Here is a 14,939-nt window from a genome sequence, read left to right on the forward strand (position 1 = left end):
AATATTTAGTACGTCCCGCTTTGAGCCTTTCACTACTATGTCCCTTCAGCTAGAGACCCCGCTCCTCCGGTACAACCGGTAAACGATTTCAAACGTACCTAAACGTCACTAAGGGTTGTCGCGTGATGATGACGACATAGATGTCAAATGTGACTTCCTCCGTGTTCCTTCGTTTCGCTAACATGCTTCTTTCAAGACTTTGAAGTGAGTATATTTTTATGATCATTTACTCTGTAAAAACGTGACTAGCTGCGCTGCAGGTGAAATCAACAGTACCACCATGCTTAGCAACTTGTTGGTGGCAGTTTTTGCCAAATGTTTGTGTAGAGCGAGGAGAAGAATTGCTGCATACAGACCGACCTTCACACCATTTTACTTAAATGAAGCATATTATCAATTAGTTGTCTTAAATTTTGTGTATTTTTATTCATAACATCGTATCTTTCTCACGGTCAGCTCTTTTAAAATATAAAGTGTCTATTGGAAATAAGAAAGCTGACCTAATATGACATAAAACATCTTTAAAATAAATGTGACATAATGCATTATAAAATATCTACATGATAACCAAAATAACTTTTTAATATTTGCATAAATTCATTTCAATCAAATATAAAATTAAGTTTCCAGTTTTCAATGTACTGCCTGTCACTTTTCAGTGATTAGTTTTTTCTTCTATAAAATTCAGACACATTAAGGATAAACTTTGCATCATTCAGCCAAGAACATCACATGCTGTGTGAAGTGTTTTGTTACCGGCAGTAAATAACATAGTGAAAACACAAGTATTTGGTGGTTTGTCTCTTTATAGAAGAGTTAAATGCTTTAAATTGTACAGAGGAGAAATAATTCAGGCTCACCAGCTGTCTTCTGCCACTGGAAGAAGCAGAGGTGTGTCTGCAGCTGCCGTGTGTGAAATCTACAGGATATGAGGCTACAGTATCGCACTAAACACCTGTGCTTCACTTTTTCTGCTTGACTTCCCTGCTAAAGAAATCTCTCACCGTCCCACATCTGAACCTATCTGCTCTGCCACTGTTCATCGTATCCTATCAGCGTGTCAGGAAAGCTGCCAGCCATGGCACCTGTTATTGGTTTTTATGGTTGTGTGTGGTCCACAGCCTAGCCTGGATGTTGTCATCAGAATATGTTTGGATTTGAGTGTATATCTCTTTAGCTATTGGTGGACAGAGTTAAGGGACTAATGACATCCTGGCTGTGACTACCTCTGGGGACACCAAGAAAATGCAGAATTCCACATTTTTCGGATATCTACGGCTCATTCTAGTATATTTTTTACCTTAACCTCAACAATGTCCAGATTTCTTTCTTCCATCTTGTCTCAGAAATACAAAGCATTTAGAAAAAGCTGTGTCATATGTGTTTTTAATGCACCTGTTTCTCCTCGGAGTTCACTGTTTTAAATACATAACACACAATAGGGAATGTCAGTCAGGCTGCAGTCCACTGACTGTGAAAGAAAGGCTTTTCTCTCTCTCTCTCTCTCTCTCTCTGTCATAGTTTGTCTGTGCTTGTATGTGTGTTTAGGTTCAGTGACACAGTTCACAGTCAAGCCAGTTTTCAAGGTGGGAGGTGATTTGTCCATAGAATAGATGTGGCAGGTCTCATATTGTTATGTTTTTCAAAGGGAGATTCCCCTTCAAGAATGCCCAGAAAACTGCGAGTGCAGAGTTGGATTTATCCCCACACATGTGTGACTCTGGGAGTAAGAGAAAGATTATAGTTGTCTGACTAAGTATAACTGTATGTAATATAGCCTCCAAATAGATAGTAGACTGGAAGTCTAAAGAAAACATAGCATTGACTTTTTTGGTTCCGTGCCTTCAAAATATAATCAGTTGTCAAGAGACAGTACAGTTAGTACAAGATGTAGTCCTACCTCCTACTGGCTGATATGTGTTATTGCTTCATTTTGATACATGTTACAACAAACACTACGACTGACTTCAACTGATCTGTGTATAATAATACTAACAATGACGGACTGAAATTTCGTCTAATTGTTACTCCAAACTCTGTTTCGATTGTTTCCTCCTCTCACTCAGTTATGGCTTTGAACCATCTGAGTCTGCTGCGACCCCTGCTGTGTCGGTCACTGGTGCAACAGGTGAAGTCTCCCCTCGTGGCCTCCTCCAGGACCAGTGTACCACTACTGTGCCCCAACACCACCTGCTACCCTGGTGCATGCACCAGGCTCTATGCAACCAAGAAAGCAAAAGGTCAGTGGAGAGATCAGAGACTGAAGTTGACATGTGTGCAACCTGCGTGGTTCTGTTGGCATGAATATAGTATTTGATTAGATGTCATTTGTCTTACATATGATCTTTCCCTCATCCTTTTGCTCTTTCCCTTTCTTTATTTTCCCAGTGAAGGCAAAGGGCCAGTCAGCTAAGGTGAATATTAATACTGCTCTGGTGGAGGACATCATCAGTCTGGATGAAGTGAAGGAGGACATGACTGGTGTTCTTAATGCTCTCAAAGATGACTTCACACGTAACCTCAGCATCCGAACTTCGCCAGGTATTCAGCTTGTGTCTGTTGCCAGAAAAGCTAGAATACATTCAAGAAGCTCAAATTTACATTTCAAGTCACCCTTCAGTTATTTTTATAACGCTGACATGAGCAACACTATATCTGAATCACAGAGACACCGATGGTGCTCAGGTCTCATATGATATTGGGTGAAGTTTAAGTTTGAAAGTGGAGTTCCCATGTGTATTATGTACTGTACACAAGGCTTTCCTTTTAACACTGCATACTTTGGGATAGAAGTCAGTCAAATTGTATTCACACACACCTTTAATCTGCGTGAAAAAACGTAATCCTTGACAGTCTTTGGAAAGGGGGAAGTGTGTCAGGGAGCGGCACCACAGTGGGGCTCCGTAGAACGATGCAGCGTTGTGCAGAAAAAAGCCCTGCATTTGCTGATTTGCACGTACATGCAAGCACACATTCCTGGAGGATTCCTTTGTAAAGTAAACTGCATATTTCTGATGGTTAGCTCAAGAATCGTCACAACTAAAAATAAAACAGTGGCTACCATGACAACTTTCCAGTGTTGAACCCAAACCACTGACCTGTGTATGTCATTGTCTCGTTAATAGATGAGACAACAGTGCATCACTTGCTGTTTTAACATAGGGCAAACGTCTGTCTGAACGCAGCCTAAATCCTCTTTCTTTGCATCTCCCTGACAAAAGCGCCCAAGGGCTGCGAATGAGGAGAGCCCCTGTGTGACCTTACCTTGACCCTGGTTTGACCTTTGTTTCCCCAACTACATCCAGGTCATGACCCTTTGCCTCTGGGTTCTAACAAATGGGAGCTGGGCTTGGTAGAGTCAATGGTGGGGTGTATAATGGAAGCTCCCAAGGGAGGAGGCAGCCGCTGGAATCAGACTTCAAACTGAAAGTGTCTTGAGTTTCTCCTGCATTTCCTCCTCAGATGAAATTTCACTTTCTGTGACATTTGATTTGCTTTCTGGGTTTTCTTTTTCTCTTTTGTAGAACATACAGACAACAGAGGCACAAGCACAACCTTAGCTTTAATGCTTAACCCTTCTGTGTCTTTCTTCATTCATTTATCTTTGTTTTCCTCTTTTTTCCATTAATTATTCAACAGTTTTATGCTCTGACTCATTTTCTATCTTCAGCCCCTCCCTTTAATTTTTCCAGCAATTCCCTCCTTTATATGCTGGCTCATTTTCAGTCTCTCTGCCTGTGAATTAATATTTTTTTATTGACCTTCTGGAAAATATTTGTTCACATTAGTTTCACTGTGGGCAAGAATTTTGACAGATAACCTCTTCAGTTCCTTGTGTCTCTTTCACCATTCTTGCCTCCGTCCCTGCATCCTGTCATCCACCCTGCTTTGTCCCTCCATCTGTGTATCCCTGTTCTCCTCCAGTCCGTCCATCCCCCTCTCTCTTCTGTCCAGCTGCACGGTAATCCAGGGAGGCAGCAGGACTTAGAGCTGACGGGAGAGATGAGATGGTGGAATGAAATTACGTCAGTTGTCCGAATGTGTCTTGTGCAAGTGTGTGTGTTTGTTCCATGAACCTCATCTGGCTCTCATTAAACTTATGAGTATGTATGCGAGTGTGGATATGACTGTATGTACTATTGTGTGTTGCCATGAATGCATACTACATGTGTGTGTTTGTGTGTAGCAGATGTGTAGGAAAAAGTCACAGATAGATGGAGAGAGAAGGGATCAGTGCTCACCAAGATATTGTGGTTAATCACAGATGGATAGTCTGGCCCAAAGGTTACCTCGGTTACCATGGAAACTTTAAGACAGAGTGGATTGAGGCACTGAACAACAACAGCTAGAATATACTGTATCATTTTAAATACCTCACCTTGTCTGTACGTTATCTCTAAGTTGATAATAAGATTGGAGATTAGCAATTAAAAATGCTGCTTATACAGAAAAGCCTTGCTGGAAAACACACAATCAACTAAATGTGTGATCAAGTTAAATTGTTTGACAGTAGCAACAAGGGAAGTTCTTGTAGATAACATGTCTAGCCAGACTAAACATATCTATAGCCACGAGAGCACCTCTGTACAGTGAGGTTGTACTTAGGCAGCTTAGAGCTTTTAATGTCAACATGCTGACATGCTCACAATGTTTAGCCAGTATATTTGCAGAACTAGTGACATCTCCAACATCCTCAGCTCTACTTTGTGTTTATCACTGATTATCAAATATTAAACCTCTGTGCCTAAGGCTATAAACTCTTTCTTGCTAATATCTTGGGTGAAAATGGCAAAAGACCTCAAAAGTTGATCACAGCTCATTTAGATTGTGTTCACATTTATCTCGTTGGTACAGTTTAAGGAAAAACTTAGCTCTAGTGCAGACAGAGTAACTACACAGAGACATCCTGAAGAGAATTATTTATTATTTATTATGTACATTTACATTTGTATGTGCATTTGTTTATTTATTTAAATACTTTATTGATCTTATAAGGCAATTGCACATTGGCACATCTGCCAACTTGGTGGTTCAGTATCTTGCCACTTTGGTATCAACAGGAGAAACTGGGCATTCATCTGCCAACCATGTGGTTTGTAGACAACCTGTTTTATTTACTTGGCCACACTTTCCCCAGTTGATGATTTATTTTAAAGACAGTAGTGCTGTGACAAGAAATGATGGGACATTGGAAATCTTACATGTATCAAGCGTCTTTAACTGGAATACTTGTTCTTAACTAGTATTTTTTTAAAAAAGTGTACCTGGTTGTTTGATCACTAACTAAAACTTATTTTGTATTAAAAGCTAAATATACTCAGCGTACATATTTATGATATAATATTTTATTTACTTCCATCATACAATACTTCCATATTTGTTAAATGCGTCCTCATCAGCTTGTCTCTCAAGCCCTCATACCCACTACTTACCCTCCATCTCTGTATATAAGAAATGACTGTCTGTCCTCCCTAAAGTATTTGCAGATGTTTGGGTCTAAGGCACAAGTAACAACGATGGACAGGCACTGAACATGATTCGTCTTCATATAAACAGATACACGATGTGAGCCCGACAACGAGAGGCAGGTTTAGAAGTCAAAACGGGAGACGTATGTCAGTGATTGAGCTGGAGTGCTGCCTTTAAATAATAGGTATCCACTTCATCACATCATGCCAACCTTTTATTTTTAATATCTTTTCCAGCCTCTAATCTATAGTTTTTCCGCCTTTGAAATCATATGATAAATCGATCATAAAAAGAAAATTACACCATTGGCTCACCTCCCCTTCACCCCCCCATACCACGCACAAGTACACACACCATCAGCAGCAGCACAGCCCCCAACGGGTAAGCAGAGAGCAAGTGATGTAAGGCAGAGGCGGAGAAGAAGGAAACAACTGCGTCTGAGGTTAGCCAGATGGAGGAGAGGGAGAGCAGGAGAAGGGCGGATGGATGGAGTGAGGGAGAAACAGGAGATATGGAGTGAAGAACTGAGGGAGAGAGGAACAGAAGTCGGTTCATGTTGGCAAACATACCTTAACTTGTCACAGTGTTGACAGAGAGGAGAGACAGTAGATCATTTTTTAACTTACTCATACATATTGTAACCTCTCCTGCACACCGATCTGCCCTCTGTATGTTTTCTTTTAGATTATTTCTGCATGGATGCATGTATGTTCCCCAAAGCCTGACAGATTTTTGGAGCTGGTACTGACATTGACGTCTATTTTTTCAAATAAAGAATAAACTTTACTATCAATGACAACATTATATACTTTATAAGATAACAGCACATTTCAAACTATAGACATCATTGAACTTTAAATTGTTTAATAACTAAAATTAAAGAACATAAAACTATATTAGCTTGAACTGAGAAATGTTAAGTCAAATATATATCTATAACAGTGCCCCTTAGAAAAATATTTTTTGCTACGGTTTAGAAATGCTGATATATTTGATACTGGACAATAAAACTATGTTCAACTTCAGGTTGATGACTTTGCATGTGGCAAGAGTAAAATAAATAAAGCAAATAAACAATTCTGTTTATCTGTATTTGTTTAGGAGCTCTTGATCACATTATGGTGACGACCCAAGATGGAAAGTTTCCTCTGAACCAGCTGGGTCAGATCTCAATGAAATCACCTCAGCTCATTATGGTCAACATGAGCAGCTTCCCTGAGGTAAGACGATCACGCACAGATAAACGCAGAGACACAGCCGAGCACACTCGAGTACGCGCTCTTCCTGCTGGTAATCGTTTGTCTCATACAGGGAAGCCCACAGTAACTAAAAGCTTTATAAAAATAATCCAACGCACAGACAGATAGATAGACGTGCTCACAGGAGGAAAAGTGAGCCAGACCAGAACTCGAATCCCACATCACTCTGTGTAAATGAAACCCGACCTGCCTCTCGCTCTCCCTCCAACTGTGTCTCAGATGCTAATTGATTGATCACTCCAGGAGCACTTTGATCTGGGTTGAAAGATAGTAACAAGAACCTAAACTGTGTGTGTGTGTGTGTGTGTGTGTGTGTGTGTGTGTGTGTGTGTGTGTGTGTGTGTGTGTGTGTGTGTGTGTGTGTGTGTGTGTGTGTGTGTGTGTGTGTGTGCACTGAAATGTGGTTATGTCTGCGTGTGAGTTGTCACAGAATAGGAAATGACCTCATTTTACCCCCAGGTTAGGAAGGAATGGATTATTTTTCTTTTTTCACTCATTTTTCTCCTCTTTCTTTTCCTTCGTAGATGATACAACACTGTACTAATCAGAGCACCAGAAAGCGATTTTGTCCATAGGGCAATGAACAGTTTTAGTAGCCAGACTTTCTGGTGGTCTGGAAAATCTAAATGTACTTTTTTTTTTTTTTTTTTTGGCATTTAACACAACATTATGCAATCAGATCCTCAGACAGCTGCACCTTCCTCGGCTGTCAGTTGAGTTCTCTTTAATTTTATTAGCCACTAAGCACATGGCACGTTGTTGTCATGTTGTTTTCGCATCTGTTCCTCTTCTCAAGAGATTTGTCAGCAGCTTACCGTGTTATTAATGCACACAAATATGCATACAGTTTGAATCATGTAGTAGTTAGTGCTCGTAAAATGCTTATATTAGTGTGGGTAGATTTCTGGCCAAATATAAAAATAACACTATATATTTAATGCAATCTTAAACACAAATGACAAAAACACAGACTAATGCTAAATTAATACATTTTTTATTCATAGTATAGTAAGTGACAAATTGTAGCTTTTATTTCATAGTGAGCAGCAAAGAGGCAGACAGGAAATGTGGGGGTGTGAGAGAAAGACATGCAGCAAAGGTCGCTAGCGGGAATCAAACTGTGGACATTTATGGACATGTATGTCGAGTTAGGTGGAAAAAAAGAAACCTGTGTATCTGCAGATTTTTTCAAGAATTCAAATATATGAACAAGTTTTGCAGTTTTTTTTATAGGCTGTTTGTTTGTTTGCTTGGGGAAACACTTTCAAAACACTCTCTTTTACAAGAACAATTTTTGCAAATAACGTCCTCCACCTTCAGCTTTCCTGCCTGTTTTTCCACCTTTTGTGACACACAATGCTGTGGTTTCACCTCTTTGTTCTCCTTTGTGCCACTAGTACAAAGCAACATGCAAACATACGTATTTATCAACATCCCAAATCTGAAAATCCTGAATCATGCCCGATGGTCCTCCGGTAAGTTTATTTCCCAGAAACTCTGACTGCAGACCACACAATGTGTCAACAGACACACACTCGTGCACACACATGCTACCCTATCGTGTCCTACATTACCCATGTCCCACACAGAGGTGAGTCGTCAGTATCCAGAGTTAATAGGCTTATAATGACGCCTATCCATTACCAGGCACTGGGGAGGCCCTTTCATTGTTTTCTATTCATTCATTAGGAGCCTGGGAAGGCACAGTCAAACTAACAACTACCAGCATGCTTAGATGCGGAGGCAATGTGGGGTGTTTTAGGATGAGTGTGTGTTGTGTGCATGCTTAAGCATCCCACTACTTTGCTAAGCGAGTTTTCTTCAGGTCTGCTTTTTTAAATACACACACAAAAGCACTCGCACACATTCCCCTCCACTCGCCTCTTTGCTTTGAACTGGACCGTCAGCGTTTGATGTGAAACTTCAGTGTAATTTCTCTTCCCCTCCAACATATTAACCAGAACCTGCCTGGCCTTTCCAAAAAAACTCTCGCTTGGTTTTCCAGAACCACCGGAGTGGTCGCCTGAGAAGGGGAAACGGTGATGAATTTGATGCTGACAACAATCAAACATAGGTATGGGCTGAATCTATCACCCCACACTCAAAGAGATCAACCAGAGGCCTGTGCTCCGGAAGATTTTAACAAAGGAAAAGAAACCTCATGAATTAATTTAAAGCACACAAATAGATTCCTTTAATCTCACTGCCATTTCTTTCTCCCTGCGGAAAAAGCTAGAAGGAGCTGTAGGGAAAAGAGAGAAGGGTAGAAAGGGGTAAAAAAAGAAAAAAGAGGAAACGATATACTCTTTTTCCTTGCATTACACATTTGCAACACATTGTAAAGCTCAGCTAAGGGAGTTGTCATGCGGTTGCAGAATTGGTTTGAAGAGTGTGACTGTGTTTTCAGTAATTCAGAGGATTTGACTTCCTCCCCTTGTGTGTTTGCGCTGTAGCTCTCTGGTTTCAATGTAGGGAGAACTGGAGTGAGGGATTTTGTTGTATATGGTGGATAATGTCTTTATGTTTCACATATGTGAATGTTATTTTATTATTTACCACCGAGTTAAATGCAGGCTTCTTTTTCTGACTGCCCACTGTCCTGAAGGAAGAACATAAATAAACTTTAAAAATATGATTTCAAAAAAGTCATTTGATGAATTAACGGATATTATCCAAGTGTTGTATGAATGTAGATATTTTTTTCAGAGTCTCGTAACAACACATTTGACTGATCTTGTGTTGCAGCATCATGTTGGATTTACAGCACAGCTGCCTCTCCAGCCAGTGACAATGACACTACATCACTTGTTCCCTCACAAAACGCTGCTGTTGTTTTGATTTCTCTCTTATTATCTGCTTCCTTTATAAAGACGACAGATGGTGTTTGGAAAATATTAGCTTCATTTTTTCAGTTGTTCAGGGAGATATTTTGGACAGCAGACGAGAAGAAGGAAATCTTCTGCAGATTTCTTCATTTCTAGGGATATTTTTAACTTACGGTTGGCAATTTATTCTCCGTCTCAGATCCATGACTGTTCTCATTATCTGTTTATCTCTACTGAAGAAGATGGTCAGTCCACATCAGAAATGCACATTTTCACTTGTGGATAAATGAGTCTCAGTTTCTCAAGCAAAAATATCTCTTTTTAAAGGAACTTACTGTCAAATCAGAAACAAGAAATTGGTCTTAAGAGAGAACAAAGACATACAACAACACAATTTTATTGCAAAAAAGAGCTTTTGATAGATTTCTTGCATGATCAGGTGACCTTGAGGCAGTACATCTGATGTCCTGCTTTGTATTTTAAGTTCTGAGGAAGGTATGTTAATGCTGAAATGTTAGCTTTTGGAATCTGCGCCGAGCAGCCGTCAAACTGCTCCTGCTTCTTTGCAAGTGTTTCTCCTGCCTGTAGTTTCAGCACATGTGTGCATATGTTTGTCTGAGCATGTGTGTGAGTATATGTATCATACACAAGCACAAGCAGACTCTCCTTTGAGGTCACCAGAGGTCAGCACCCTGCAACCTCTCAGTCCTATCCCAGAGGGCCGAGCGCTGACAGTGGCCCAAGGCGCTTCCATATTGCATGGGCTTCCCCTGACACACACACACCCCACCCAGAAACAACATACACAACACAACACCTTAATGATTGCCAGCTGGAGCTGGACCACTACCTGCACTTGTAGCTTTTTCATTCACACCAGTGCTTGACACACATTCATATATCTGTTTTTCTATGTGTATGTGTATGTGTGTGTGTGTGTGTGTGTGTATACCCCCTCAGGCTACAGAGGCGGCCACCCATGCCCTGAGAGAGAATAGCATGAACCTAAACCCAGAGGTAGATGGGACAATCATCAAGGTGCCTGTTCCCAAGTAAGTCTTTTTCTCACAGACACAGCCCCAAGGGCACTACACTTTCTTCCTACTAGTGTTTTCTTTCTTCTCCACCGTTTCATTACACTTTCTTTTGTCCTCCTTCTGTTTTCCCACATTTTACAAAACCTCCTTTTTTCTAAATGCAATTAAAACCTTTTCTTACAAAAGTAGCGAGAAAAGAAGGCTGCAGGTGCCACCCGTGGAATAAATCTCATATAATTTTTCCAGTAAGAGAGGACATGTCTCTTTGAAAAGGCAATCCAAGACAAAGTGTAGACCCTTTATCCTAAAGACGCTGTCCAGAATTCATATGAAAAACTGACTTCAAATCCCACTGTACTATCAGAGCATTGACTTTTTCAGCCTTCACTGATAACGGTCTGGATGTTTTTTTCCCCACCTCTGGCACAGAGAACATGACGTTTTTACCTAAAACAAGATGAAATGTGCACTTGTACGATCACAGAACCAGTTTTCACTGTTTTTAGTACGCATGACATGAGCTTGGGCATAGAAAACTCAGGTGCGCTTTTGCACAGAATTGATGATTGGCTTCCTCCTTCCATAAAAGGCTTTCATGTTGCATTTCTGGATGCAGCGGCGAACTGTGTTAGGTATCAACAGATTTTTAACTTCTCCTGCTCGTGGCTGTATTCACCACAGTACCATGATATTTTCTCATGAGGACTCAAAGGTCACACACATTCAGCCGTGGTCTAAAACCTTGGCCTTTATGAACAGACATCCCGAGATCCCCCTCAGCGTCCCTGAATCTTTTCACAATATCATGTACTGTAAATGGCGAAAGACATGAAATTGCATCGTCTGCTGTTCCTGGATCAACTGGGTCAACAGATTAATTAATTATTGAGCTGACAAAATATTTATTTATTGTAATTGATTTTATGATATTTTAAGAAAGGGCTCTGTGTTTAATATTTTATATGTTATGCATTAAATAAGTAATCAATAAATGAACTAAATAATCAGTACATCTCAGTTAAACCATGCACTAAGTCTCACTTGTGTTTTGTGTGCCTCAGTCCATTAATTAATCCCCAACTGACAGATTTACTGGCTTTTGCTTGTAGACCCCCAATGTGTTGATTTGAGGGTGGGTCGTTCCCTTTCTCTATTCTGTCTAGACCTCTCTTTCTATCTCAATTTTTCTCTCTGCCAAGTCAAACAACTTCATACAAAACTATCCATCACTCACCCACTAAACCATTCTGGGTGTGTGTATATATATGTATATATATATATATATAGTTACATATACAAACATGTTCATGTAAGTCTGCATGTCTAAGTGTTGGCCCGTGCTTATGTACATGTATGTTCTTGCATGAGTGTGTGTGCATGGAGCAGCAGGTGTTAGTCTGGCAGAGGAGGGACACAAGAGTCAGACTGCTTTCCCCCTGCAATCAGTCTCGGCACGCTCCAAGCCTCCATTTGCATTTCCAAAGAGAAGGCGCTCCTTGATTGGCCCTGGAATCAGTAATTAGGTTGTATTGTTTGCGGTAAATAGACGCTGCAGTTGGATTGTTTGTAAATAGTCCCAGAGGCAAAAACAACGAAAAAAATGCCAATTAAGGACAAAACGGGAGAGTGAAATGGGAAGTAGAATTTTCTGAGTGATTAACAAATGCAAAGTGAATGCAAAGTTGTTGGTTGACGGCTGTTTCAACTGTGGTCTAAGACCTCGAGAAGTGATTGTTGTTTGATGGCTGCCATGAGTCAGAACTAAAATGATTAGACTTTATCCCTATAAGCACTTAGCATCCCCATTTACACAAGTAAGGACATTGTTCTTTCATCATTTCCACAATTATGTCTTTGTCTGTTTGGAATTTTTCATACATACCCAGAGTACACATGTTCACACCAAGAGTTTGTGTGTCTTCACCCACCATCATTGTACTTTGTCTTACTCTGCACCCTCTCTTTTCTCTCATCTCATGTCCTCCCTACCTGGCAGAGTAACACGGGAGCACAGAGAGAACCTCGTCAAGCTGGCCAAACAGTTCAGCAACAAGGCTAAAGACTCGCTGAGGCGAGTCCGCTCTAATGCTGTAACACAGGTCAAAAAGGCAAAGGAAGGACACTCGGAGGACACCATACGGCTTGTAGAAAAACAGGTATGAGATAGGGCGAAGAAAAAAATACAGTAGTCCTATTGCACATCAGAAGCATTCAGTGAGCTTCATAATGTTTTGTTGTGATAGATTAAAAAGTATTTTTAAGATGTCCATGAGTTCAACCACACTGCAGCTTCGTAATGTTGTCCTTTAGTAGACTTATCACTAGATGGGGGTATAAAGTGTGTTGAAGTGTCACAATCTTTTTTTGGATCTGTTCCTCTTTCTTCAGATTCAGCAGATGGCAGACAACGTTGCAGTGGAGATTGACAAACAACTTGCAGGCAAGACCAAGGAGCTGTTAGGTTGATGGTGGCAGTCAAAAGGAAAGCAGCTCTTACATTTGGAAATTGTATCATTTGGTTATAGCAGAACCTGCAGATGGACGTAAATCATACATGTTACAATCTTACTGTGTTGATAATCAGTGACATCACTGAGGTGGTTTTTGAATCCTATAGACAAACAATTTCTGGATACTTAGTTTTTTTCAGTTTGCTGCTGGGCAATATCTGTGTTTAACTGACAGGGCATAAACACGAATTGGCACGGAAACAACAGGAATGACAGACTGCCGGTCACCTCCCTCCTTCCTTGTTACTCTTCCTGTCTTCAAACAAACACTGAGCAAGTGGCGAATGGACTTTTAATGGGATTTGTGGGCCTCCTCCTAATCAAACCCCTTGCCACAACTGCTGTCTGTTTACATAAAACAATCGCACCCATCTGAATATAAACTGGCTGTGGGTTTTTCTTGGTGGTAAGAGTGAGAGAGAGAGACGTGGAGGCTGACTGAACAGATTTCATTAGCGTGTTGCCAAACATTTGTTTCACATTGATTCAAAGTTTGTTAAAAATGCACTTGGGGAAAAAATGTCTTTAATTTGCTCTCATGTCTAGGATTGATAATATGGCTACACTCTTAAACACAATAAAGTTGGGAAAGTAGCATTATTGATGGACTCCATTAAAAGAAACACTGCTTAGTACCATGTGCGTCATCTTTCTCTCTTTTGTTTTCTTTTCTTTTTTCCCCTCTTTTGGTTTGAAGTCGCCCCCTTCTCCATTAGTTAGAGTGATAATGGACTTTTCCTGTGTACAGACCTTGAGGCCCTGGCTGCCGGCAACATAATTGTCCATTAGGAAAAGAGGCTTTTAATGTTGTGCATTTGGCTTTCTTTGTCTTTAAATAGCTGCACTTTTAAACGCCACGGTCAGGAACTGTACAGTGACCAGTTGTTGAAACTGGATCAGTAACGAGAAGCGCTTGAATGGAAAACTCATCCAGTGACACACAGGGCTCTGCTTCCATCTGGTTGTTTACACCAGCTAGAGCCTTTCTGTACTATTATGTGGTTTGTGTCATCATCTTTATGGTGCTTTGTTTTGCTTCCACCACTACTGGTCTCGTTTTGAAAGTTTGCCTACGCACTTAGTCTTATAGCCACCCAGTTGTTCGGTAATTACGGCGCTGAAGTATTGCAGACTACTACTAATTATGCCTTTATCAAAATGATGTCGGACTTCTTCAAAACAGAGAAAACTAATTGACGACCAGTGTCAAGGCAGAGGTCGTGGTGTTTTTTTGTTGTTGTTTTTTTTATCATCTTTGGTGCAAAATGGTAGCAGTGTTAAGTTGCATGCTACAGACTGTGGCTTTATTACATTTGCCTTGGCCCTCTGTCTCCCTGAATGGTTTTGCTTTAATGGCCTAAACAGACCAGAGTCGTTGGATAAACAAGAGTTTAGCAGAGGAGTGGCTGGGTTGGGACAGAGGAGGGGCGGGTGGAAATGGCAGGTTTTTGTGGTGATTCTAGGTCCATATGTCAGCAATTTGAGGGCATTGTGTACCTTGGCCTAAAACAGAGGCTTCATGATCGATGGAGGGGTGAAAATCTCCCAAGTCCCTGGCGCAGAACACAGGCAAGCACAAGGAAATTGCTTTCAGCTGATAGCTTCATTTTGGTTGACATTTATCAAGTGAATTACCCCTGTTCCTTTCAAATGTTTACTACTACTAGCACCGCCTTTTGACATACATGTGTGCGCATTGTATGTGTGTGCGAGCCACAGAGCACGAGAGGGTTGTCTGTGTGGAAGTTCCCGTGTGTCCTTTGGCGATTCCTCACAAAAATATACAAGTCTAAATTAGTTCAGCAAACGTTTGATTTGATAGTCTAGCCTTTAATCCAC

At 40.7% G+C, this 14,939-nt stretch overlaps 1 protein-coding gene across 1 annotated transcript; it reads left to right on the forward strand.

The window, feature by feature from the left end:
* The first annotated feature begins 129 nt into the window (after nucleotides 1-129).
* On the forward strand, nucleotides 130-13,735 carry mrrf (mitochondrial ribosome recycling factor). Its single transcript, XM_026340361.1, has 7 exons — nucleotides 130-204; nucleotides 2,067-2,240; nucleotides 2,389-2,541; nucleotides 6,571-6,689; nucleotides 10,514-10,605; nucleotides 12,587-12,746; nucleotides 12,979-13,735. The coding sequence occupies exons 2-7, from the start codon at nucleotides 2,069-2,071 to the stop codon at nucleotides 13,054-13,056; spliced, it is 774 nt and encodes a 257-aa protein (XP_026196146.1). The 5' UTR covers nucleotides 130-204; nucleotides 2,067-2,068; the 3' UTR covers nucleotides 13,057-13,735.
* Nucleotides 13,736-14,939: the final 1,204 nt, after the last annotated feature.

This window comes from Anabas testudineus, chromosome 22 (genome assembly GCF_900324465.2).
Source record: "Anabas testudineus chromosome 22, fAnaTes1.2, whole genome shotgun sequence".
NCBI lineage: Eukaryota > Metazoa > Chordata > Actinopteri > Anabantiformes > Anabantidae > Anabas > Anabas testudineus.